The sequence below is a fragment of the Bicyclus anynana genome, chromosome 3 (genome assembly GCF_947172395.1).
Source record: "Bicyclus anynana chromosome 3, ilBicAnyn1.1, whole genome shotgun sequence".
Classification (NCBI taxonomy): Eukaryota; Metazoa; Arthropoda; class Insecta; order Lepidoptera; family Nymphalidae; genus Bicyclus; species Bicyclus anynana.
Genome location: NC_069085.1, coordinates 17703223 through 17730789, shown reverse-complemented (window position 1 = coordinate 17730789; position 27567 = coordinate 17703223). Strand labels below are relative to the sequence as shown.

The following is a 27567-nucleotide window of genomic DNA, read 5'->3' as shown; positions in this document are numbered from 1 at the left end:
CATATATGTATAATACAATTCTTACAAACATAATAGTGGTTCCCAATGGCTTTTATATTAATTGCACCTATCACTTCTTTTCTGTATTTTAAAATATGAACATAATAGTTTTAACTTGGTAGGCCCTTTTTGTCACTTATAGGATTTATGTGATAAAAGGGCCTTTCATGGGGAAAAAAAAATTACGATTCTTCACGAAAAACCAACGTGGTACCAGTGTGGTAAAGCCACCCAAACCCGACAAAAAGCCATCTACATTCTACGTCGAAATTTTTACTCCAAAATCGGAGAAGGTGACTACGTGACTATCCCTACTGTTAACTCTACACTTTGTAGTGACTTTGACGGCCTCCGTGGCGCAGTGGATTTACAAAACGGCGGTCCTGGGATCTACCCCCGGCTGGGCCGATTGAGATTTTCGTAATTGGTCTAGGTCTAGCTGGTGGCTTCAACCGTGGCTAGTTATCACCCTACCGACAAAGACGGTACCACCAAGCGATTTATTTCCGGTACGATGTCGTGTAGAAACAGAAAAGGGGTGTGGATTTTCATCCTCCTCCTAACAAGTTAGCCTGCTTCCATTTTAGACTGCATCATCAATTACTATCAAGTGAGATTGTAATCAATTAGTAAATAATAATTAAAAAAAACTTAACAATGACACATTGAAGTCTGCTTTATTTTTTAGAAAAAATCAATTTACCAGAAAGAAGCTAATCTACAATAACTAATATCAGAACTCTAGACTTTAATAAGTGGCCATAACAAGTAAAAAGCACATGCCCATTATTAATGGTTTCCCATCGATTTTTGTGAATCATCGGGCGTTACAAACATATTTTACGTTTCGTCGAACAGAAACTTTATTACCACAGAATAAAGAATAATATAGAAGGAGTCTTTACAAGCAGCGCTGTGGGGCCGGTGAAATCCTTAAAAAAACGTCACGCGTCTCTTTGACATCTGCAAAAACAAACTATTTTCATAATTTGTATTTCAAGATTTAACACTAACTACAATTACGTAAATTGATATCGTAATAGACAATCAATAATTATCTACCTATAAAAATACTCCATCTTGTTTTTTTAATTTTTGTTAATTATATGTTTTTAAAATATTTAAAAACATAAGACGCCATTTTGATTGATTAATTGATATCAACCTATGTTCGGCTCACTGCTGAGCTCGAATCTCCTCTCAGATTGAAAAGGGTAAGCCAATAGTCCACCACGCTGGCCCAATTCTTGACATGCACACAACTGAAAAGGTGCATCCGGTCCGGGGACCGGATTCGAACCCACACACTCCGGAATCGGAGGCAGAGGTCATATCCACTGGGCTATCACGGCTCTTATTTTACTTGTATAGTATTGAAAATTACTGATGCGATGCTTTGTGTCGTACTGACTCGAGAATATATTAGTTTTAAAATTCGTATTTAGAATGGCTGCATCACTGCCGTGTCCCGTGCGCTCTATGTGTCTATTATTCTTTAATCTGTGTACCACGCACAGTAGGACACTTAATAGCTAGGAGACTTTTGTACTAAATAAATAAACAGGTTCAACGGTCGTTTAGACTAAGTAACTCGATACTAGGCTATTTAGTACTCGGATAATTCTACCGTACCTTAGTTTTTATATCTAATTTACCTTCCTTTCTTTTATTAAAAGGCAAATTAGCTCTTGAATTTGTAACTCTCACGTGTTAACTGATGAGAAGGTGGTAGTAGCTATTAGGCTAACTTAAAAGAGGTTTTGAAGGAAGTAGTCGAGGCGTGAAAGAGTAACAAACATTCATATCATCAAAATCATCTTGTAATAATTCAAATAACTGTAAGTTATTTATGATTTACAGATCATTTTCAATTAACATTTACATTCATATTAATAAGCGTAAAAGCGTTTTCTATTTTCTGTGATGAGCTTGATTGTTAGGATCCTTAAGTGAACAGTAGCCTTTATGAATGACGTCACTTGTCTATTTATTGTGTTTCGGTGGCAAAAATTTCACGTGGATATTTTTTTATTTTATTTATAATTTTTACTGGTTATCATTGACGAGACAAAATAAAATATAGCATATTCAAATAGCATAAACACTGTTTTAAAAAAATGTAAAAACCCTACTATTATCTATTTATGCTCTCGCTGAAAATTTCGCCATTGTAAAATGTTATCTATACATAATTTTAGCACTTTAAGCAATTGGCCCATTAGCTCAGTTGGTTAGAGCGTCGTGCTAATAACGCGAAGGTCGCGGGTTCGATCTCCTCATGGGCCACTGAAATTTTTTTATTTATTTATTCCTCAGATTAGCAAGCTTTCGTTCGTTTAAATGTATGCGTATTTTAAATATATCTTTATTTACACATTAAAATTCTGTGATCATCAAATACACTAGCGGAAATCTTAAGAATCATTAGAAATGTGCGCATTTCGCAAATTTTTCTCATGCCTTAAGAAATACGTACAACTATCTCTTGCCTGCCCAATTATTGCAATGTCTCGCATGCATGAAAAAAATACGCATATGTCTCGCAAAACGCATGCATGTAGAAATACGCACAACTATCACATGCGTGACAAAATACGCAAATGTCTAGCATGCGTGACGAAATACGCATACACTAAACCTTAACCTAAAGCAGCACCGACCTACACCTACAAGTTAACCCTGTAGAAGTATCATTATGACCGAATCAATACAAACGGTGTCTTCGATACTGCAGTCATTGTCATTCAATACGCAACCATGCAATTACATCCAACTGATATCATATTAGCTGGTCGATAGCGGTCCCCTACGCGACGCGGCAATGTATTATTGATGCAGATCGATTGCGTTACGTTACTTAAACTGATCCGTCATACTGCGTCACACCTCTTTCACCACTTTGAAAGAAAGAAAAATGCTTTTATTTCAACATTATTTCACCCAACAATACACCCAGGTAAATACCCTACGATGTGTGGCATAACCCAGAAAATGGCCCAGCTCAGCATAATGATACATGATCATTTAAAGAACGGCACGCAGCGCTGATTTTCAGCTGGAACCACAGATCACTTTGACAATGTTTGGCTAAGTTGGTAATGGTATATTAAAGGTTAAGGTAATTATATATTATAATAAATTGGCTCCAAACGTTCCCGTGACCCAGTCATCAGGCGACGAGTCACGCCGTGGGGTTATATTGGGTTAAAACGCGACATAACCTTCTTATCTCCATAGCAAGCAAGAAGGTACCTATCCATGAGGATTTCTCAGTGGCAAGAAGGTCCTTTCTTGGATTATGAGGATTTCCCCACGTAAAAATTGGTTTTACATTTCTGTCTGTTCTGGTGGTAAGATCCAGTATTTTCAATAACCGTTACATCGTTATATTGCCATTATGACGACGAGTTTGGTTGGTTGAAGACAAATAAAAAAAAAATGGGCAATTGTCTTTACAATAGAGAGGTCCTGGGTCAGCTTCCACCTGAAAACTGCACCAGGCCAGGCCCTCCCTTGGGATGGAGTCCCTGCATTTAAAGATTAAGCTCCGCAACGGATTGGCAGGATCAAGGTGATACTATTAGAATCTACTATCATTATATTATGACCGGAATCAACAGCTTAACATGCTCTCCGGCGCACAGTTTTGTGCCCCCAACTTCCTAGCTCTGAGCCGCTTTGAAAATTTCTATTTACAGTTCGTTTCATGTAGGATGGTGCGGGTGACAGTTCGTTTCACTCTTGAAAGTTTGCCGCACGATAACAGTACGTATTATGAACCCCACACAGGCGACTGTAAGAGCCGTGATAGCCCAGTGGATATGACCTCTGCCTCTGATTCCGGAGGGTGTGGGTTCGAATCCGGTCCGGGGCATACACCTCCAACTTTTCAGTTGTGTGCATTTTAAGAAATTAAATATCATGTGTCTCAAAAAACGGTGAAGGAAAATATCGTGAGGAAACGGCATACCAGAGAATTTTCTTAATTCTCTGCGTGTGTGACGTCTGCCAATCCGTATTGGGCCAGCGTGGTGGACTATTGGCCTAACCCCTCCCATTCTGAGAGGAGACTCGAGCTCAGCAGTGAGCCGAATATGGGTTGAGAATGATGATGATACAGGCGACTGTCACCGTACCCATGCTATCTTAAAAACACTATAGAACTTAATGTTTAATAGCGCAACCCAGGACCGCAAATCCGAAGTTTCACAATCTAACCACTGCACTAACCAGCCAGTCAACACAGTGGGAAGGCAACACAATAATTCTAAATTCAAAATTAATACGAACAAAAGGCTGAGCCGGCAATTTTCTGATAAAATATGCAAACACACCGCCGCCGGCGATGGCAATTTTCTTTATAACACGCCCAATGTGTTATTGTATAAGAGCCCGTGGGTATATTCTACGCGATGGTTTTACACTCGAGATGGTACACCGTTTTTTTCTTCTGTCAATAGAAACTTCGAACAAAATCATAAATAACATAAAATTTAAAATTTTGATAAACCCCCGAAGGTCATGAAATTATTAATTACACTCTCGATCAAGTCATCAATATTCTCTTTTAGTGCACTTTTATTTGAGACCCAACTCGAGTATATTTGCAGACCTTCGGTTATTCTTCCCCACTTTCAACCCTCACAACTTTTATACAGCTCAACCGATTTTCATCAAACATACTCTAAGAACACTCGCCCGTAAGTCACCTTTCATACAAAAAAAACTAAATTGAAATCGCTTCATCCGTGCGGGAGCTATGTTGCCATAGACAGACTGACAGACAGACAGACAGACGCGTCAAACTTATAACACCCCTCTTTTTGCGTCGGGGGTTAAAAATATGCTATCGAAACCTTTTTAGATTTTTTATATTCCGCCATACATAAGCAGGACCACGCTACGCAAGCTGTTAGAACTCTGAATTAATTTATAAATAACAGCTTATTAATCGTATCTATACCTACCATAACTTTACGATAATCATGATTTTTTAGTGAGTACAGCAGGCTTATTCACTATCTTTGAAGTATGCTAGTTGACATACGAAATTGAGATTAGGTACGTAAAAATGTCATCCGGTGCTTACTGGTGAATATCACACAATAAATAAATAATATTTTGTCAATTGCTGTGATATTTTTTCAATACATTGATATTAAAGACTAATATAGTGAATAGGCCAGCTGAGGTGTCTCAAAATCGTAATTTAGTTTCAGATTTTTTCCAACGCACACTTAACGTAGCGGGAAATTCATGTATACCTTTAAATATTGCCTACACTCTCCTAGACTATAGAATATATTTGTTTATATTATCTCCTAGACTATAGAATATATTTGTTTATATTATTTTCACTCTAACATTGTTTTGATAAATAATACCTAATTCGCTTTCTTTTATCTTTGTAAATCTTGTATTTGACTTGAAAAGCTTTACTTATGACAATTTTGAAAAAATAACTGGCTTATTTACTTTTCTTTGTAGTCAGGTTATTTGTAATGTAATAAATAAATAAGTAGGTGCATTTCAAACAGAATCTATTGTTACACATTACACGGAAGTTCTTACGTGGTTCGTGCTATAAAATGCATTATGGGAAACTAGTAGAAGTATTTTTTTCTAGTAAAATAATCTTTGAGTATGTTAGTTTAGTTTACAAAGTGCTTTTGACACGTTTATTATTGTAAAGGTGGGTACAGATTGGTGCAATGCAACATGTAATGCAACATGCAATGCAAGAATTTGACGTCCACATTGCTGCAATGTATCACGAATGGTCGTGGTTTGGACGCCTCGTGCGCACGAACTGCGCCTGGGTCGCGCACGCTCCCAGCGTTACAACTCGTGCGCGGTTCGATTCGAGATTTGTCGGTTTTTGGTACGAACGTTTTTGGTGTGCGCAGGACTGAGCCGACTGATTCGTAGTCAATGCGCGTACCGCGCGCGCCACATGTCCAAGGCAGCAGGGAACATGCAATGTAAGGCAGAATATTACATTACATGTTGCATTGCACCAATCTGTACCCACCTTTACGTTTATAATTATAAAGTGACTCTACCAAAATCGGAAAATTACCTACCTAACCACTCTTACAGCCTATTTCGCTATATTTAAATGGGATTTTTGTAAATACTTAGTATAGATATTCACCGTAAGTAAGAACGTGTTATCTATTTAATATTATAAATAGGAAAACTTTGTTTTTATGTTTGTTTGATTGTAATGAATAGGCTCAAAAACTACTGGACTGATTTAAAAAATTCTTTCACCATTCGAAAGCTACATTTTCCAAAAGTAACATAGGCTAAATTTTATTTTGGAAAAAAATAGGGTTCCGTAAGATATTTGGGTTTTTCGGACACAAGGTGTAAAAAATCAACCAGAAAAGTAGGGTAGGGGTAGGTAGGAGTAGGGTAAGGGTAGGGGTAGGCTAGGGGTAGGGTAGGGGTAGAATAGGGGTAGTTAAAAGTTTATATCGAGTTTCACGCGGACGAAGTCGCGGGCGTCGGCTAGTTACAGTTAATTTCATTTAGGATACGTAAATAAAAATAAAATGAATAAAATTTTCAAGTTTCTATGAGTTGATAATCTTTATCTTCTCCTTAATAAAGATAACTTTAATTTAAAGTAGATTAAGATTAATATAATAGAATGACATTTGCAAAGTACCTTTTTAATACCAACACATTATTTATCGCAATTGTATAGCAATGGACTTTTGTTTTGAATGTCTCAGAGCACGGCCCATTAGCTCAGTTGGTTAGAGCGTCGTGCTAATAACGCGAAGGTCGCGGGTTCGATCCCCTCATGGGCCAGATTAATTTTTTAAAATTATTTAGTTTTTTTAAGATTTCAAAAATTTATATATTTTGTACAACGTAATAAATGCCAGTCATGAAAAATTTAAAAAAACCTCGATAAATGTACCAGTTTTTAAAATTATAGTACACTACAGTTACATGCATTTTTTACAGGACATTTTTTTTTTTAATCGGATCATGTTATTTCTTTACACTCGAAGCTTCTTCTACAAAACACATAAGACATTATTTGTAAAATAAGTATTACATTACAATGGTAATTTAATCCGTAATCTTTAACAAAAATGAGATCTTTAACACCTTTATTACAGCAGCTACAGCATTGAAAAAACTGTTACAAAATAGAAAAATTTTAAAAATCTGAAAAGAAAATACAACTTGGTCACCCTAGGGATTTTCGGAAAACTATTGAAATTAGTTTTAGATAATTAGGTGGTATGACTACCATTTGCGTTATATCCTTTAATTACGGGACACTCTGTATAATGACATTTAATATATGACGTGAAATTTAAATCGCTTGGTCTTTGCCGTTACGGTGGTAATTGGCCACGGTTGAAGTTTACCAGATAACATCTATACTTCTATACTAATATTATAAAGCTGAAGAATTTGTTTGTTTGTTTGAATAAACGCGCAAAATCTCAGGAACTACTGGTCCGATTTGAAAAATTCTTTCAGTGTTAGATAGCCCATTTATCGAGAAAGGCTATAGGCTATATATTATCCCCGTATTCCTACGGGAACGGGAACCACGCGGGTGAAACCGCGCGGCGTCAGCTAGTGTGACATAAAACCTGTTGAACAGGCGCAGTTCCTAGCGCGTCGTCTGAGGCGATGTTATGTATTCATGAGTGTTAGCAGTTGGTAGCTTCAGTTAGGTAGTCAACTTCCTTTGTTGTTTGTGTAAGTGCCGTAGGCTCCTTAATGGGACTTCAACGGCGTCACCGGGGCTTATGGGCGAACGCAGAAGCATCGCTTGATGAGATGCGCATTCGCCCGAAGGCAGAAGCAGAGGAGATGGGCGGAAAGAATCTCTAAGGGCGTCTCCTCTGGGACTAGGACCTCGGCTTTTTGAGGGTAGTTTTGGCCTAAGTGTATCAGTCCCCGATAGCACTCACCGCAATGAGCATGTTGCTCTGGTCGAAGTAGTCGGCGACGGGGATGACGCTTTTGTAGAAGTTGTTGAGCTCCATGCGCGCCAGGCTCAGCACCACGTGGCCGAGCCTCGCGCCGTACTCGATCTGCCGCTCCAGCACGCGCTGCCGCCAGCTCACCAGCACCACGCCGCTTATTGTCTGTATCTGGCCACGGACAAACAAAATATAATTAAAAAAAATTATTGTGCTGACCACACGACCGAAGTAAAACTTCTTGCGAAAATAATAAATAAAACGCCATCTATGAGCCTCTGGTATAACTGCATCGCAACGAGTTCTTAAAGTGTACACAAAGGGATTGTTTCAAAGTTCTCCGCGAACGCCATCTACTGATAGTTTAAAATAACAAACATTTCTCTATGCCTGTAGATGGGATAGAGAAATATCCTTGTAGGTAGGTGATGTGCGAGTTTTTAGACATCATGACCTGTTTGATGAAAATCGGTTGAGTCGTTCAAAAGTTCTGGGGGGTGAAAGTGAAATACGACAAAAAGAATAAACAACTAGCTATTATTTTAATCTAGAACATTCTCTAACCAACAGTTATTACGAGCATACATTTTTCCACGATCCCCGACATGCGAACATCCTCGCGTGGCGACTAATCTAGCTACCATCGTGATAGTATCGGTAACGCCACTTTCATTGTCACGGACGCGTCGACCGACCACCTCATGTTTTATTATAATACGATTTCATATCAATCAAAAATTAAAAAGTAACAATCAATTACAAATGTCGCTACATAATTGTATTATACAAATCCACAGTTTTGAAAATAAACAGAAGGTTAATGTTATTCAGCTAGAATGGAACAAAGTTAATAGTAATAGGTATCTCCTGATAACTTTCTCCCGACAATCCATCAGCTGAAATTAGCTCAGCGAGAGCTTTAAGCCATTAAAAATCTTTTGATGAAGCAGAAAAAACTCATCTTTTAGAAAATTTATGACGATGAAGTTTTACACAGCACAGTAAACGTTTACTTGGTAGGCTATTCGACACAGAACATAGAAAACGTTAAAGCTAATGCTTTTATTAATTCCGTGCTATCAGAAAACATTACGTCTGGTAAATAGTTGTAACTGACTACTACAACTAGAGCATTCCTTCCATAGCTAGAATATATTTCTGGAATAGATTTACTACACTTTACCGTGTCTCAGCATGTAGGTACCTAATTGCCATTTAAGTCAGTCCCCATGGAGCTTTTAACATTCAATTCCATTTGCAAGCCTTACTCTCATTTTACTCTGTGTCTATTGTTTTTACAAGTAGCTATTCAGCACTTAATATGAACATTAATGTTCTTGATTAATGACGTCATAAATCATTATCATTATAAACACCCATATTTGGCTCACCACACCATATGCTAATATAGTCCACCACGCTGGCCCGATGCGGATTGGTAGAAACTAATTCTTAGGTAGGTATACAGGTTTCTTCACGATATTTTTCCTTTACCGTTTGAGACACGTAATATTTAATTTCTTAAAATGCACATAACTGAAAAGTTGGAGGTGCATCTGCATGCCCCGGACCGGATTCAAACCTACGCCCTCCGAACCGAAGGTAGAGGTCTACTGGGCTATCACGGCTCTCATCACAACTCTCATCAAGTCATAAATGATAAATGAATGAATTTCTCTGTGAAAATTCGGACGAATGCAAGCGGTGACGCCGGCAAAAATCCACAACGTTTCACTTTGTTAGCGGTACGAGGTCAATTGACCTCTACCGGAGGAACTCTAATAGGAGAGAGGATTAGGAACCGTCACGCTGCTCTGATGCAGAATGGCGGGCTTGGGATGATAATATTTAACTTTGTAATGATCATTAATTATAACATGTTAATTATATTGACAGCTCTGCGTGCTTCCTGAAGCATTGTGTTTCATATTCAAAACTTCGGGCAACAGCTGAGAATTCCTTTTGTAAGAAAAAAAGAGAAAGAGGTAAATTTTGTGATTGTATTAATCTCTGGATTTACCAAAATAATTTTAAAAATTCTTTCACTAATGGAAAGCCACGTTATGAGTGAGTGACATAGGCTTAATTTTATTTATTCCCACTGAAATAGGAACCACGCAGTCGAAATAGTGGTGCGCTTGCTAGTGTTATATAAAAGTAAGACCTAGTTTATAGAATAAAGCCAATGCTAGCCCTGTAAGGAGCAGGGCCATGGTCTACTATCTATGGTCCGTGAAATAGACAAAATAGGCGCACGTGTTGGTAATGAGGTTGTTCTACACGCCCTTGACACACTACAGCACAGCCGTGGATTCCTGTCAGTCTGTCCTTTCCAAATCGATTTATTATTATACATATATGGCTACTGAAATAAATATGTAGTAGGTACGTACCTACCGGTAACATAAATGTCTTTGGGTATGAGTCATTAATTTGTGATAATGTTATGTCTGTGTAGTTAATTACGTATCTAATTTTAAATAATTATTTTTAATTGCACTAAGAAGTTTGTCTTCCGTCAAATGGAAGAGAAATTACGGATTTCTGCTTTGAGTACTATTTTCAGTTTGATGATTAATATAACTATTGAAGTTTTCGACTTCACTTGTCAACATAACAATAATAACATATTGTAAAGTTTTATAAAATTAAATATATATAAATACCATCAAAAAAAAAAAAAAAAAAAAACAAACAAAGATATTTATAATAAAACGTTTAACGTTTTAAAAATGCTTGTAAACTATGCCTACTTGAAATACATGAATTTTCATGTATTTTAAGAATTAAGTAGAAAGTCAAAATGCATGTATTTCAAAACCAAGACCTCTTAATCCTTAAAATGATCTCAAATTAATTCAGAAAGATAATTATTTTTAAAATGATCTCAAATTAATTCATAAAGAAAGCACAAAGAAAAAAAGAAATCTTTCTGAATTAATTTGGGATAATTTTTAAGGATTAAGAGAATTTAGTCTTGGTTTAGCATCTTAACATATGATCTTAACGTGATCGAATCAGAAATGAGGAGATCCGCAGAAGAACCAGTCACCGACATAGCTCAACGAGTTGCGAAGCTGAAGTGGCAATGGGCGGGGCACATAATTCGAAGAGCCGATGGACGTTGGGGTCCCAAAGTGCTGGAATGGCGATCCCGCACTAGTAAGCGGAGTGCTGGTAGACCCCCCACCAGGTGAACTGACGACATCAAGCGAGTCGCAGGGATTCGCTGGATGCAGGTGGCTCAGTATCGTGATGTTTGGAAGTCCCTACAAAAGGCCTATGTCCTGCAGTGGACGTCCATCGGCTGATATGATGATGATGATGACAACAATAGTTCAATGGCGGATATCGATCTTTTGAGCTTTGTTCTTGAATAAGAAATATTTCAAATACATGCAACTAAATAAAAATCATGGTCGACCCAGCACTAGGTGGAATAATGACATCAAGCGGGCTGCAGAGAGCCGCTGGACAACGTAGTATTTGGAAGTCTATGCAAGAAGTCTATGTCCAGCAGTGGATGACCAACGGCTGCTAACGATAATGATGAAATAAAAATCGGCTCTTCCATTCGAGAGTTAAATTGGCACGTATATAGACAAATCGAGTTAGACAAACTTATCGTTGCACCCCACGTTTTTGCGCCGGGGGTAAAATTAATTAAAGTAACCTCATACTAGAAAACAAGGTCATTAGTTCATCTATTGAAAAGCTAACTAGTTTCGACTTTCGCGTATGAAAGGATAGTCATTAGATACAGCATGTATTGAAGTTATTCTTTAAGTTCTTCACACTTTCACATTTTGATCGCGATTTAAATGGTGTACCTATCGATTCTTATTCTATAGAATTTTACAATGTTTTCTATGAATTCGCCTACATGGAAATTGTAGTCATGAAATTATCCTAGAAAGTGAAATAGATACCCAATTACTTGTTAAATAAAATGAATTTAAAATGTCGATCAAATTATATTTAACTTTTGTGTCAATAAGAAAAATGCGAATATATTTTCATATTAATTATCAGATCTTCAATGAGCATGACGTAGAATTTTTGTACTGCTTGTGGTAATACCTCCTACTCGCATTGCCAAAAATCTTTGAATTATTTTACCACGGCTGGTTGTTACTATTCTCTCGATATTTTGTTTAACTCGCCAGTGCGGATATCACCTCCATCTTCCTCTTTCTATAGTATAATGTTAATGTGAGATGAAGTTATGTTGAAGTAAGATGAAGAGGTGAATTCAAAAGTCGCACTAGCGAGATATACAAAACATCGTTACAGAATAGCCCTCCTAGTGACAGAAGGGCTGGCAAATTTTTGCTCCAAGAATCCTGGCCAATCCTGAAATATTCTTGCAACGTGGGCATGATTTGTATAGTTATTGACATAACTTTGCTTAAGTTTCTAATTATGTTTCTAGCTCTTGACGCATCGCTACGCTACGAAAAGTAGCGCACTTTGCTTAAGTTTCTAATTGTATTCCTACTACTTCTAACTGTATTGTAGTAGATACTTAGAGCCGTGATAGCCCAGTGGATATGACCTCTGCCTCAGATTCTGGAGGGTGTGGGTTCGAATCCGGTCCGGGGCATGCACCTTCAACTTTTCAGTTGTGTGCATTGAAAAAATTAAATATCACGTGTCTCAAACAGTCAAGGAAAACATCGTGAGGAAACCTGCATACCAGAGAATTATCTTAATTCTCTGCGTGTGTGAAGTCTGCCAATCCGCATTGGGCCAGCGTGGTGGACTATTGGGCTAACCCCTTTCATTCTGAGATGAGACTTGAGCTCAGCAGTGAGCCGAATATGGGTTGATAACGATGAGTTACTTAGAGGGCGGACTCACTTTGTCGGAGTACTCGGCCACGTCTCGCATGGAGCGCGGGTAGCCGGAGACCAGGTAGGTGCTGGCCGTTGGCGCCATCTTCATCTCCAGCATCAGCACCTCTGTCACCGTCTTGCTGGACAGCGTGCCGAAGTCTTGCATATCTGACAAAAGCGGATAAGTTAAAAAAAAACTGCCAAATGTGCCATGTAAGTTCGCATATCTGATAAAAAAATTAAACAATTGTCAATGGTATTTTTGTGCATCAGCTCTTTTTATTACCCGACTGCAAGAAGGGTTATGTTTTTCGCGCGTATCTTGTATGTATGTATGTATGTATGTAATATTCTTTATTACCTCATATCTTCCAAACCGCTGGACGGATTTACGTAATTAAGATATCATTATATTTGTCTTAATAACCTAAGTGTTCTTAGATAGGTGAAATTAAAAAAACAACAACAAGACGACTGTGAGACGCTATAGACTCGAGGTGAAAAAATTTTTTTTTTTTTTACAATTGCAACATGGGTATCAAAATCAAGGGCTTTTTGTGGGGAATTCAAAATGGTATATCATAGCCATGTTAAAAAAAACTATAATTATAAAAACGTTATTTATTAACTGTCTATACAAAATACGCGAGACGGATGACTATAAGGTGCGAGGTTTATGAAGTGAAGTTATATAACACCTAAAATATACTAAACTAAATATATTGTTATAAAAATCGGACAAGTGCGAGTCAGATTCGCCCACCGAGGGTTCCGTAGATCTTTTTGAATATTTACTTAACCTCGGTTGGACGTAGCTGTATAAATTATCGTACTTTGTAACATGTAACCAACAAATAAATCCGAAATTCACCATCTATCGTAACTAAAAAGGTGTGAAATAAATACTTTCTCAAAACGGGACCTGTAAAAAAATGTAGACGAAAATTATTCTATTCAATATAATAGGTTCCGACTGTTTTCTAATTGCTTTCTACACTTCTGGACTGAGCTTGTTTTTTTTCTTTTCAGTTTTTGTATAATTTATGCAGTCGGGTTTTTTTATTTGTTTAATTAATTAATTTATTTTTAAAGTTAGTCTTTGACTACAATCTCACGTGATGGTAAGTGATGTTACAATCTTAGATGGGATGGCTTATTAGGCAGACAGGGCAGAATCTGCAGATAAGGAACCAGAAAACGCTACAGAAACGCTGTCTTTCTGAAATATCCACCAAAGGAAAGTAGGCATTTCACTAGACGACATGCTCTGCGCTTTCTGCTGCCTATACTCGTAGTGGTAAGTTCTATCTTAGACTAATAACCGGGTCTATAAAACGTAAGAGAGTTCTGTGACTGTGTGAGTGTAAGAGTTAAGTTAATTACCTTCACCGACACACACCACAAGCGTACTTATCGCATCGTAGCAATACGTCAAGGGCTCCTATTTCGGGGCACATAAAACGGCTTACGAATCCTGCGACTACACACTATCTATGTATTATAAATCTATGGTATCTATATAATAATAATAATAATAATAATAGCCTTTATTAACAATTTACCTTAATATAAAAACTATACAATAATAAAAAAAAATTACGACACCGGTAAATCGTCTTGCCTTTCGGCATAGGCCTCCCCCAAGATCTTCCATGCCTTGCGATCATGAACTTTCCTTTTCCAAAGTGTTCCTGCTGTCATCTTCAAATCATCTTCCCATCTTCTTAATGGCTTGCCGCGTTTCCTTTTGTTGTCTCTAGGGTACCAAACAGTTACGTCCTTAGCCCAATTTGCGTTTTTGTTCCGCATTAAATGACCAGCCCATTTCCATTTAAGGTTTCTGATTGTATACGTCACATCTGTGACCTTTGTTTTTTTTCTGATACATTTAAGATTTATCTTATCCTTTCTCCTTATACATAACATACTTCGTTCTATATTGTGCTGGCATGTTTCTAGTTTTTTATAGTGTTTTTGCGTTAGGGCCCATGTCTGGCAACCGTATGTCATACAAGGAAGTATACATGAGTTAAATGTTCGAGATTTTAGTTTTAGTGGTATTTTTGGGTTCTTAGTGATATCCTTTAACGACCAATACTTTCCCCACGTTTTATTAATCCTGTTCTGTATTTCTTTGCATGCTATATTTTTAGGAGAAATTATTTGGCCAAGATACGTATATTCATCCACGTAATCAAGATCTCTATCATTCACTTGTATGGGCTGTTTAGTGCGGTTTGTCATTAGCTTTGTTTTTAATGTATTAATAAGCAATCCTACGTTGAGACTCTCCGCTACTAGTTGGTTTAGCATTTCTTGTAAATGATTTGGGTTGTTTGTTATAAGTATGAGATCATCAGCAAATCTGAGGTGATTGAGCAATACCCCATTTACTTTAATTCCATAATCTGCCCAATCTATGTTTCTGAATACATGTTCAAGAGTTGCAGAAAAAAGTTTTGGCGATAAAGGGTCCCCCTGCCTTACACCCTTTTGGATTTCAAACTTATCACCCAATCTTTCAGTTCTTACCCTTGCCGTCATATTTTTGTAAATATTCTTAATTATTCGAATGTATTTCTTGTGTACTCCTTGATTATGTAGTGCTTCCCAAATTTTTCCATGTTTTAGCGTGTCAAAAGCCTTATTGTAGTCAACAAAAGCTAGATAATAAGGCATATTATATTCGTTGCATCTTTCTATTACTTGTTTTATCGTATGGATATGGTCGATTGTTGAGAATCCACTACGGAATCCAGCCTGTTCCTTCGGTTGGTTTTCGTCCAATATTTTTGTTAATCTATTAAGTAAAATTTTCGAAAATATTTTATAAAGGTTAGACATCAAACTAATAGGTCTATAATTGCTGATATCATCTTTGTTTCCTTTCTTATACAATAATGTAATAGTTGATGTTGCCCATTGTGTTGGCACTTCTTCTTTTTCTAAGATCTTATTGAATAAATCTAACAGATATTGAAGTATAATATGAGATGTACCTTTTATAAGTTCGTTTGAAATGCCATCTTCACCCGGAGCTTTCCTATTTTTCTGAGAATCGACAGCCTTGATTACTTCATTTCTCATTATTGGATGTATTTCATCTTCATCTTCTGTGCGTTTTAAATTCACGTGACAAGATTCTTGGTGAATTTGGTCACTATATAGATCGCGGTAAAAGTTTGTTGCTGATTCTAGTATACTTATTCTATCTGTATAAGCTTTACTTTGTTTTTTACTTTTTATTTTTGGAATCCAGTAAGTGTTTTCTTCTAACTCCTTAAACGCTTTCTTAACACCACCTGTACTTTCTATGTGAAATAAAATTCTATCTAGCCTTGTTTTTTGTCTATGTTTTCTAATACTTTCATTAATTTGTTTGCTTATGCTTGAGATTTCTTTTCTATTTTTTGGTTTTTCCAGAAAAAGAGTTTTCCGTTTCAGTAAAAGATCTTTTGCTTGTGTTCCTATATTATCTTTGATTGGTCTATTCTGTTTCTGTTCATATTCTGTTTTATTTAATAGTTTTTCTAAAGTATCGTATTTTTTCTGCATATCATTACTTTCTACTTCTTCAGTGTGTAAGCGTAAGGTGTATTCCAAGTTGTTTAAAATAATTTCTGGTATTGGTAGGTTCACTTGGTTTTTATTATTATTTATGTTTCTTCTAGTCGGTTTTAACGTTGTACCATGGATTTTTCCACGTACCATTCGATGGTCTGAATAGAAATTAAGTTGATTTATAACGCGGACATCCATAAATAGTTTGGGCTTGTTTGTCATAATAAAATCAATTTCTTTTCGTGTTTTACCATTTGGCGAAATCCATGTCCATTTCCTATTAAATTTTTGCTTATAAAAAGTGTTCATAACGCTTAAATTATGCTCCAGAGCAAACTCTACAAATCTTTGTCCATTGTTATTTCGCTTTCCGGTCGTATAAGGTCCTATTAGTTTATCTTCAGTCTTCATTCTTTTTCCTATTGTACTATTAAAGTCACCCATTACAATAGTTGTGTTTTGTACAGTATCCATTATTAAGTTTAATTGGTTATAAAAATCGTCTTTTATAATTTCATCTGTATCGTCTGTCGGTGCATATACTTGGACTATCGATATGGGATGTTTGTAGATGGGTAAATTAATATTCATTACTGCTATTCTATCTGAAATTCCTATGAATTCTTGAATTTTATTTTTAAGATATTTCTTTACTAAAAACCCTACGCCATATAACCCTGGTGTTTCATTTTTGTAATAAAATACGTATTCTTTATATTCTTCAATTTTTTCTTCAGATCTACGGATTTCGCTCAATCCTATTATATCCCATTTAATGTGTTTTAGGGCGTGTTCTAATTCTAGAAGCGATTCCTGAGTCCGTAGTGTTCTAGTATTAAATGTTCCTATGTATATGTTGTTGTCATGTGAGTTTTCTTTATTGTTTTTATTCTTATTAATTTCAAAGAGTGAACGCGGGGGGTTATGGTCTAAATCCCCACGGGGACCAGCCGGATTGGGGATATGTTTCTTTGTTATTATTTGTTTTTTATTTTTATTATTACTGTTTTTATGATTACCGGTGTCTACTATTTCCTATGCCTTACTTGATTTGTTTTCTGTTAAGGATTGGGATCTAGATCTCATATACGCAAATGGGTCCTTTCTATGTAGTTTTGCAGGAGCAGGTTTTCCAGCTTCTTTATCTTGCGAACTTGTTCCAGGGGACTGTGAACTATCTCGTTTTCGTTTTTATATCTATATACTAAAGTGATATTAAAGTGCAGTGACCAGCGGCTTGAGTGAATTCAATAGCAATGTCGCAGCAATTCTTATCGATTTATTGCATTATTCAGGAGGTCAGAGTAAACAGCGCCTCAAACCACCTTCATAATATAGAAGGTGAGCACAACCCTCGTTGATCCAATGGTTAGCTATGTAGCTTCGGATCACGAGCCCTGGGTTGATCAAATATTTAAAAAAAAAAAGGAAATTCCGAGTTCGGAAGATGGCGGTGTTACAATGTCTTGGACAGCATCACCGACACCATCATCCCGTCAATATCATTAACACCTCATAGTTGTCGTTACATGGACAATATTAGGAATCAGCCTAACTTGTCCAGTTCAAATCCTTTCTCATATGAGAAGGGGACTGATTTTATAGTGAACCATTGAAATAGACTGATGAATCTGATAGCAAACTGCCACAAGAAAGATGCCGGTTGACTCACCATTGCCGATGGCGTACTGCTGCAGCAGGTCGGTCATGTTGACGTGCACCACGCCGCGCCGCTCGTGCGCCAGCGTGTCGCAGTGGGTCACCTTGCCGCTGCCCGGCCCGCCTGCGAACGTGCCTGTGCCGGTTGACTCACCATTGCCGATGGCGTACTGCTGCAGCAGGTCGGTCATGTTGACGTGCACCACGCCGCGCCGCTCGTGCGCCAGCATGTCGCAGTGGGTCACCTTGCCGCTGCCCGGCCCGCCTGCGAACGTGCCTGTGCCGGTTGACTCACCATTGCCGATGGCGTACTGCTGCAGCAGGTCGGTCATGTTGACGTGCACCACGCCGCGCCGCTCGTGCGCCAGCGTGTCGCAGTGGGTCACCTTGCCGCTGCCCGGCCCGCCTGCGAACGTGCCTGTGCCGGTTGACTCACCATTGCCGATGGCGTACTGCTGCAGCAGGTCGGTCATGTTGACGTGCACCACGCCGCGCCGCTCGTGCGCCAGCGTGTCGCAGTGGGTCACCTTGCCGCTGCCCGGCCCGCCTGCGAACGTGCCTGTGCCGGTTGACTCACCATTGCCGATGGCGTACTGCTGCAGCAGGTCGGTCATGTTGACGTGCACCACGCCGCGCCGCTCGTGCGCCAGCGTGTCGCAGTGGGTCACCTTGCCGCTGCCCGGCCCGCCTGCGAACGTGCCTATACGGGTTAACCATTACGCACTGCTCTCCACAATGATATTCAATAGGAAACTACCTAGTATAGATCAGATACAAACGTTACAAAACCGCGGTTTCTCCATGAGAGTTCGGTAAGTTACTCTGGAACGTATATTTCTATTGGCTGCTCTAAAACGTTAATCCATATTACTGGCGAATAGGTCCAATCTATTTAAATCCTTAACTGTAAGCTTCGCGTTAACTATGCGCCAGAACATGAGGCTTAGCAGCCTACCCTTAGGGTGAGCCATCGGCATGCTGTATGTCTTTCTGACGTGCTCCCAGCAATGACGAGCTGGAATGGTGACCCCACACTGGAAAACGCAGTGCTGGTCGACCCCCCACTAGGTAGACCGAGAACATCAAGCGGGTAGCAGGAAGCCGCTGTGCTTGGAGGTCCATGCAAGAGGCCTAGGTCCAGCAGTGGACGTCTATCGGCTGATAATGATGAGGTCTAAGTTTCTCTGATGATATTTAACTGATTAAAATATTACTGTTTAATATAACGCTACCCAGTATGCATCTTCTATTTTTATAGCAACAGTCCAATGTTTTCTTAGAGCGGTGATATACGAGTGCGGACGTTTAATAGACATCTGTTATTGTAAGCAACGCAGTCAGCGAGGTCGTGCATTTCTTGTTGCTACAAACATTAAAGTAAACATAGCTTTCGATGCGTTAGTCATTCATAATGTTACGCAATTTTCTTCTAATTATGAAAGTTATACCATACAACAAAATTGGATTACATACAGCAAACATGGATTATATACAACAGACATGGATTATATACAACAGACATGGATTATATACAACAGACATGGATTATATACAACAGACATGGATTATATACAACAGACATGGATTATATACAACAGACATGGATTATATGCAACAGACATGGATTATATACAACAGACATGGATTATATACAACAGACATGGATTATATACAACAGACATGGATTAAATACAACAGACATGGATTATATACAACAGACATGGATTATATACAACATACATGGATTATATACAACAACCATGAATTATATACAACAGACATGGATTACATAGGTACAACAAACATGTATTACATACAAAAAACATGGTGTTACTCTGGCTTGGTATAAAACAATAATATAAATAGATGGGGCGAAGGGGTTAAAATTGTACATCGATTTTCCCGCGGACGAAGTCGCGGCTAGTAAAAAATAATACTTCGTGATAGCCTAGGGGATATTACATCTTCCTTTGATTATTATCCAGTTATGCACCTCCAACTTTTCAGTTATCTATATTTTAAGAAATTAAATATCACGTGTCTCAAACGGTGAAGAAAAACATCGTGAGGAAACCAGTTTTGCATACTTGAGAATTTTTATAATAATTCTCTACGAGTTTGTGTCTGTCAATCCGTATTGGGCAAACGTGGTGAACTATTAGCCTAACCCCTCTGACAGGAGACTCATGCTCAACAGTGAGTCGAATATGGTTTGTTAATGGTGATGATGAATAAATAATAACAAATATAAACTCTTCTATTTTACATTTTGTACATTATATGTATTGTAGCCATACTCTTAACGCCAGTTTCTTTATCGCAAGTAACAGTCAAAGTAACGTCATAAATCAAAAGTGACGGTCTTATTCACTGAAAAATAAAGTCTTCTTTACTACTTACTACTTTTACTGTTACTTTAGCTTTACATGAAGAAACTGGATGTTAAAGTGATTAACTATTATATTGTAGTACGGTTGGCAACCCTTCAGACTGACGTATATGTCGTAAAAATCAGTCATTAATAGAAATGTGGACAGAACCGCTGACCCGACCCTAGTCATCGGCTCTGCCAGTTACAATAGGTACGCTAAAACTTAAACTCACTAATTGCTTACACAATAGACTACTCTTACTTTTACTAAAGAGTCTCTTTTCTACTGCTGTCACCTGTGATCATTATATATAATGATTTATTTATTTTGCTATCATCCGCGAAAAGTCGACGAACCGATGCGACAACGTCACCCAGGTCCGACAAAATACTCTCTACGTACGTTTCACCCCGAAACCGGAGCATCCTCAGGAGATGTTGACTCTACAACGTGCAATTGCAAAGTCAATTACTTGATAATAATATAATCATGATGAACTTCCGCAAAGTAACGCCTGCTTCTATCCAATACTTCTATACCTGTGATCATTACTTGAGAGACTTATTATTAATTAAATCAAAACAGAACATTATTTTGATTGCGAAATCATAAGATTACTTGAAAATAAGTCGAATCGCAATAACTTAAGAGTAAACATGATAATTATTAGGTTTGAGGTTATAGATTTTTCAGTGAGCCAAGCTTCCACGGCGACATATACCTTGTGATTCCCGCCCGTTAGACTATGGCTGTTAGTACTCAATCCTGACACAGACTTTTCAATTAGTTGAAGGGTCTTCCTTCTTGGTCATGTTTGACAAAACATGACTAAAATATATTTTACTAGCGGACGCCCGCGACTTCGTCCGCGTGAAACTCGATGTAAACTTTCAACTACCCCTACCCTACCCTACTCCTACCTACCCCTACCCTACTCTTCTGGTTGATTTTTTACACCTTGTGTCCGAAAATCAAAATATCTTACGGAACCCTATTTTTTTCCAAAATAAAATTTAGCCTATGTTACTTGTGGATAATGTAGCTTTCGAATGGTGAAAGAATTTTTAAAATCGGTCTAGTAGTTTTTGAGCCTATTCATTACAAACAAACAAACAAACAAACAAACAAACAAACAAACAAACATACAAACAAAGTTTTCCTCTTTATAATATTAGTAGGTATAGATAGTATATTTTAATTACCCAAGACAAAGATGACGGGTACAGAGGGCGGTTCAAACTTGACGTAGCTGGAGTTCTGCATGGGGAAGGCGACGCCGGACGGAGTGGCCGGCCACGCGCTGTCTCGGCGACTGTTCTCTGCTCCCGTCTCGAAGTCTTCATTTTTTTGTTCTGGGAACAATGTTGAGAGAAACAGCTCAAATTTAGGTATCGTTCTGCTACGAGACCAATTATATGTATTACTAGCAGACGCCCGCGACGTTCGTCCGCGTGAAATTTAGTTTTTCACAAATCCCTCGGGAACCATGGACTTTTCCGGAATAAAAAGTAACTTATGTGTTAAACCAGAGTAATATCTATTTCCATTCCAAATTTCAACGAAATCGGTTTAGTAGTTTCGGCGTTTAAGAATAATAAACATCCATATAAACTTTCGCGTTTATAATATTAGTAGGATGAACAATTAAAAGAGTAACTCTAAAAATGAAGGACTTTCCATACAAACTTTCACCCCCTAATTTCACACCCTTCTATTTTTATTTTAAATCAAAAAGAATCCTATGTTTTGCTCCAAGGTCCTATTTACAATCATACAAAATTCATCTGGATCGGTTCAGCCGTTTAACAGTGAAAAGATAACAGACAGACAGAGTTACTTTCGCATTTATAATATTATTAGTAATTAGTATTAGTATAGATTAACTAGCAGATTTCGTCCGCCCTTACATCTCTTTAATCCAGCCCTTACAGTTACAGTGCTCGTAGTGTCGCTGTATAAATGGAGTAACTTCTCCCGTTTTCCTAACCTTTCCCTTCACTGCTCTGCTCCTATTGATTGTAGCGTGATGAAAAGTATACTATAACCTGCCCAGGAGTATGAAGAATAATTGTACCAAGTTTCATTATAATTCGTCGAGTAGTTTTTGTTTTTATAATGATTATACAGATACACAGACAGACAAAAAGTTTACTGATTGCATTTTTAGCATCAGTATCGGTCCCAGATAGTTATTTATCACCCCCTGATATAATAAATGTACAGAATTTACCTCTCTACAATGTAATGACGCCTGTGACTTCGTCCGCGTGACACTTGATGTAAACTTTCAAACCCTATAATATAGCACCCCCTTCTATTTATATTTTTGCGTATTTTATAAATAATAACAATAATCGCGTAAGTTATAATTTTGTAAACAAAATAATAACTCCAAACATTAAAAAAAAATTCAACTCCTGTTTTTTAATGCTGGTTATAATTCTTGATAATATTTTGTATTATTAGTATTTTTTTGTTAAAAACATATATTTTTTTATAAATGTAAATTGTTAAATGAAGGACTTTCCATACAAACTTTCAACTGTTATTCTACCCTCCCTCTTTGTATCTCTTAGGTCTATAGGTCTTAAACCGTCCCAACTTTGACTTGAATTCATTTAGTAGTTTCAGCGGGATGCCTGGTCAACATAAAATACGGACTGACGAATGTCTGTCTGTCTGTTTTTCTATCTGTCTGTCTGTCTGTATGTTCGTTATAGAAAAAAAAATTGCTATTAAATTATGTACTGCCTATTGAAATCGTAAAAAAGTTACTAAAAACTTTTAGATATTGCGCAATATTGATCAACCGATTACTTTTTGGATTGACATGTAATTCCAGTGTCCAGACGAAGAAATTGGATTCTTAGTAAGCTTTCGTGATCTTGGAAGTTGGAGTAGTTATCTTTATCATCTGATCCGATATGTTCTATATATCAGAAATAAAAATTGACCAGTTTGCAATAAACTTTGTGAAAAACTGACAGAAAAGATTTAATAGCTCCAAATGTGTGTGGAAGTTAACGATATTATATACTATAGATGGGTTACATGCCTACAAAACCACCGCATAAAGTGATCCAAACTCAGCTATTCCACATTATCTCAAGCATAAATATCGTTCTATGGAAGTGCTCAATGTACGTTCAAAACCACGCATGTGACGTGGACGCGTGTGATTATAACGTTTTAAAATGTAATATCCCAAAGAAGTCCCAAATAATATCGAAGTGCGATTGATGTTTTAAATAAAAAAACACATCAATCCAACCTCGATATCGAGTTTTCTAGACAATTCAACAGACAAACAGATCGGCCTTCCGCAAAATTTACTGAAATATCTAATGAAAGTGTTACATTCAAAAGGGTGCATTTTGTCTGTAATCATTGTCTCAGAGTAAACACTTTCTTCGGTACAAGACGACATTTTTAAAAATAAACAAAAACTATATTGGCGCCCAACGTGGGACCTTGACTCACCACGGTCTAAACAGATGCCCATATTCCATGAAGGTGAATATTGTATCAAAAATTGCCCCCAAACAAACACAAAGTCCTTGTAAAGCTTAACGATAGTTGGCACTTATGATAAAAACGTATCAAAAATAGTCCATACGTGGACACTGGTCACACGTATTTAATTGTTCATCGATTGAAGGCCGCGACCTTGGTATCGGGCATCGAAAAAACTAAACACAAAAGTTGTTGCATGCGAAACAAAAGAACAAAAAAGGATTAACTCATTTTCGTCTCTTTTAACTGATCAACTTTGCATTGGTTATTCGAAAGTTGTGTCTGCGGGAGAGCATTTCTGCCGGCCGCCTGGTTCGGGAGAACATCGCGCGCGTCCGCATCGGCGCGAGGTTGACGCGCGACTGATTGCGTCCTACTACCCTCGGCTACTGGCAACGGGCGCCGTTTTTGAAAACATGCCGTCCCCCTCTCACGTATCCTTGATTGGACGTCTGAAGGAGACGGAGGATACATTGAATAATTAAAGCAACGCCTCCCTGAATGAATGCGTGTACATTTATAAAATGAAAATGCAAGGTTCTTGCAAGAAAATAGGTACGTAATATCTTATTAATTAATAAATATCCATTTAATGTTCGTCATTTTAATATGTTTAATTATTGTTTTTTGGTTCTGAGACAGTATTTTAATTATTATCAAATTGAAACTATGCGTCTATAGATTGATTAAGTAATTTATTATTTTTTGTACAACTTTACAATACTAAGGAATGTCTCAGTGAACGATGACGGAAAAAAATGCAACATAATATAACATCGTATACTTTAAAAAATTGAGTAATGAGTTAGACCTAGGAGATGTTTGCTTAAAAGTTAAGCCATGTGACGATTAGGGTCACATACTAAATCTTTCAGCCACTTTCAGCTAAGTAAGCACCTACTCATGGCCAATGTACATATTATTTATTCAGGCATTGTGGTCGTCGCTGACTACCTACATCATGGGAACGCAACACAGTGCGTAGAGTCTGCCTCTGTAGCCAAGCGCAAACGCTTCGAAAACTACCTTCATTTCTATTTCTTTGTTGGTAAACAGTACTCATTAGGAAAAGCTGTTAGTATAGATAAATGTATGAGAATGACAGATCTTGACCACGTGACAAGTCGATAGCAAATGTCATTCCCATATTTTTTTCTAGTTGTCGAAGCGTTTACGTAGCAAGAGAATCGACGTGCCACTTGGGTACATGGGCTGATTATATTGATTGTGATGTGTGAGACAGGATTATGGGCCTAACAGGTAAATAATAATTCTGTAACGATTTTTTAATAGAGCCGTGATAACCCAGTGGATATGACCTCTGCCTCCGATTCCAGAGGGTGTGAGATCGAATACGATCATGCATGGGGCATGTAGCATGCGCCTCCAACTTTTCAATTGTGTGCATTTTAAGAAGTTAAATAACACGTGTCTCTAACGGTGAAGGAAAACATCGTGAGGGAACCTGCATACCAGAGAATTTTCTTAATTTCTGCATGTGTGAAGTATATCAATCCACATTGGGTCAGCGTAGTGGACTATTGGCCTCACCCCTCTCATTCTGAGAGGAGACTCGAGCTTAGCAGTGAGCCGAATATGGGGAATAGATGATGTTTTAATAACTTGCTAGTGCGAGTATTATTTCTCTCTGTCAAACAAGATACTATAGAAAGAGAAAGATATAGGTGGATTCAAAACTCGTACTTGCGTAATATACATATTGGTGCGGTAGTATAGGTAGTCAGCGACAACCCTTACAGTTACACATACCAGTAATTGACATGTTTAAAGAACTTTCCAATTCTAAGAAATAAAGGCCTCGTACCACGTACCTCTTAAGTACCCTCCTATGTAGGTACTTAGTTTCCTAATGTAAGTACAGAAAATTTTCTTTATTGAAAAAAAATACAATAGGAAACTCCTATTGTATTTTTTTTCAATAAAGAAAATTTCATCTTCAAGAAAAGTACCTAATTTCGTACAAGTAGATGAAAAGCTCATGTTTTTTATAGTAGAAAAAATTAAAAAACTTGAAAATTATCCTTATTTAGTTAGAGTTTTTTATTGAAAAAATATACAATAGGAAACTTAAGCTAATAACTATACAAATTATGCCGGCGTGGTGCGTTTCATACTTAGGGTTGCCAACATTGTTTCAGTAAAATATTTTTCAGATTAATGTTAAAAATATAGTACATAATATTATATGGAATAAGCAAAAATAGACGAAGACAATAATGTCAATTTATTTGTAAAACTATTTATTAACACTTCTTGCATATTTTAAGATTTTTTTTCTAAAATAAGAGTGTCACATGGATTTACACATATAATTTTAAAATTAATGAAAAACAACAATAAGATTGACACGTTCCGACGATGTTTCATAAAACAAGTATTTTGCGTACTATATATTTCTTCAACAATAGGTACCTACATAGTACGCAGACTATAGTACAATACTATATATTATAGTACGGTTGGTAACCCTACTCATACTAGCTGCATCTCCGCGCACAAAATGCCAGCCCCTCTGCCACCAGTCAAGGCAACTGGTCGCGGTGAAATAATTGGGAGAATATTTTTGGCACTGCGACTCCATGACCAAGACAAAAGGAACAAATATGTCCTTGCCTAGCTAACCCTGTAGTGAGCCGTTAACAATGACATTAGAGTTAAAATAAATAACGATGACTAGTACAACATTTCACCCAATTGCAATTACCTATAACTCTTTCTCATTAATCACTCTATAAATTAGAGAAAAGCCTATGAAAATTAGTCAGTTTTTGAGTTCGCCACCCATAGACTAGGCAGGCGTGACGTAGACTAGTTAGTAGACTCAATTTTATAATACATAGTTTTTCTCTGCTTCTGAATTTTCTCTATCTAGTCTAGCATCATTAGCAGCGTCATGTGAGGGTTTCAGCGAGTCATCGTCTGCTGACTCGACCCTTAAAGCTAAAAAGAACGAATCTGAGAAAATCGGACGTCGGCTTTTAATAAGACATGGAAACAAATGAGCGCTAAATATTTTCTAGTTTTCGAAGCGTTTGCGATCGTAGAAAGAGAATCGTCGTGCCACTTGGCTATAGAGGCAGTCGTGATAATAATTATTGGAATCAATTTCTGTTTGATATCTAGGATAATAAGAGGTATTTATTACCTATGTAGTACCTAATAATCAAAATCAATTAGAGAAACTTAACTTTAAGTAGGTACCTACCTACCTAACTCAGGGTTATGTGAAAATATTTAATCAAAATTAATTAAAGGAAAGTTAACTTTAAGTAGGTACCTAACTCAGGGTTATGTGGAAATATTTTCTTTTGAGTACCACCCTACTTAGTACCTAAATACTTACGTAAGTAATTACAAGTTACCTTCTAAATGTCAAACCGATACTTATTAGAAGTAAGAGAATTATTAGGTATACTTAATAGGAATAATAGGAAAAAGAATTAATACCCATCGTTCATTTATAAATTATTCAGTGTGAAATGAATACTGAGTCAGTCGGTACCAACCTACCTACTTTTGAAGGTGACCTAATTTTTTAATATTATGAAATAACGACAAAACATACGAGCAGTGATAGCCCAGTGTATATGACCTCTGCCTCCGATTCCGGAGGGTGTGGGTTCGAATCCTGTTCAGGGCGTGCACCTC

At 37.4% G+C, this 27567-nt stretch overlaps 1 protein-coding gene and 2 non-coding genes across 3 annotated transcripts in view; 2 read left to right on the top strand and 1 right to left on the bottom strand.

Moving 5' to 3' along the window:
• Positions 1-24166, bottom strand: part of LOC112047946 (uncharacterized) — a 38071-nt gene extending 13905 nt beyond the window's left edge. The window contains exons 1-5 of the mRNA XM_052891189.1: positions 23866-24166; positions 21588-21737; positions 18591-18701; positions 12819-12961; positions 7947-8129 (exon numbers count right to left, since the gene is read on the bottom strand). Of these exons, the coding sequence (XP_052747149.1) occupies positions 7947-8129; positions 12819-12961; positions 18591-18701; positions 21588-21737; positions 23866-23887 (609 nt within the window). The 5' untranslated portion in view covers positions 23888-24166. The remainder of the gene's footprint in view (positions 1-7946; positions 8130-12818; positions 12962-18590; positions 18702-21587; positions 21738-23865) is intronic.
• Positions 2213-2286, top strand: Trnai-aau (transfer RNA isoleucine (anticodon AAU)). Its single transcript has one exon. It is a non-coding gene; the product is annotated as a tRNA-Ile (tRNA).
• Positions 6746-6819, top strand: Trnai-aau (transfer RNA isoleucine (anticodon AAU)). The gene has a single exon. It is a non-coding gene; the product is annotated as a tRNA-Ile (tRNA).
• Positions 24167-27567: the final 3401 nt, after the last annotated feature.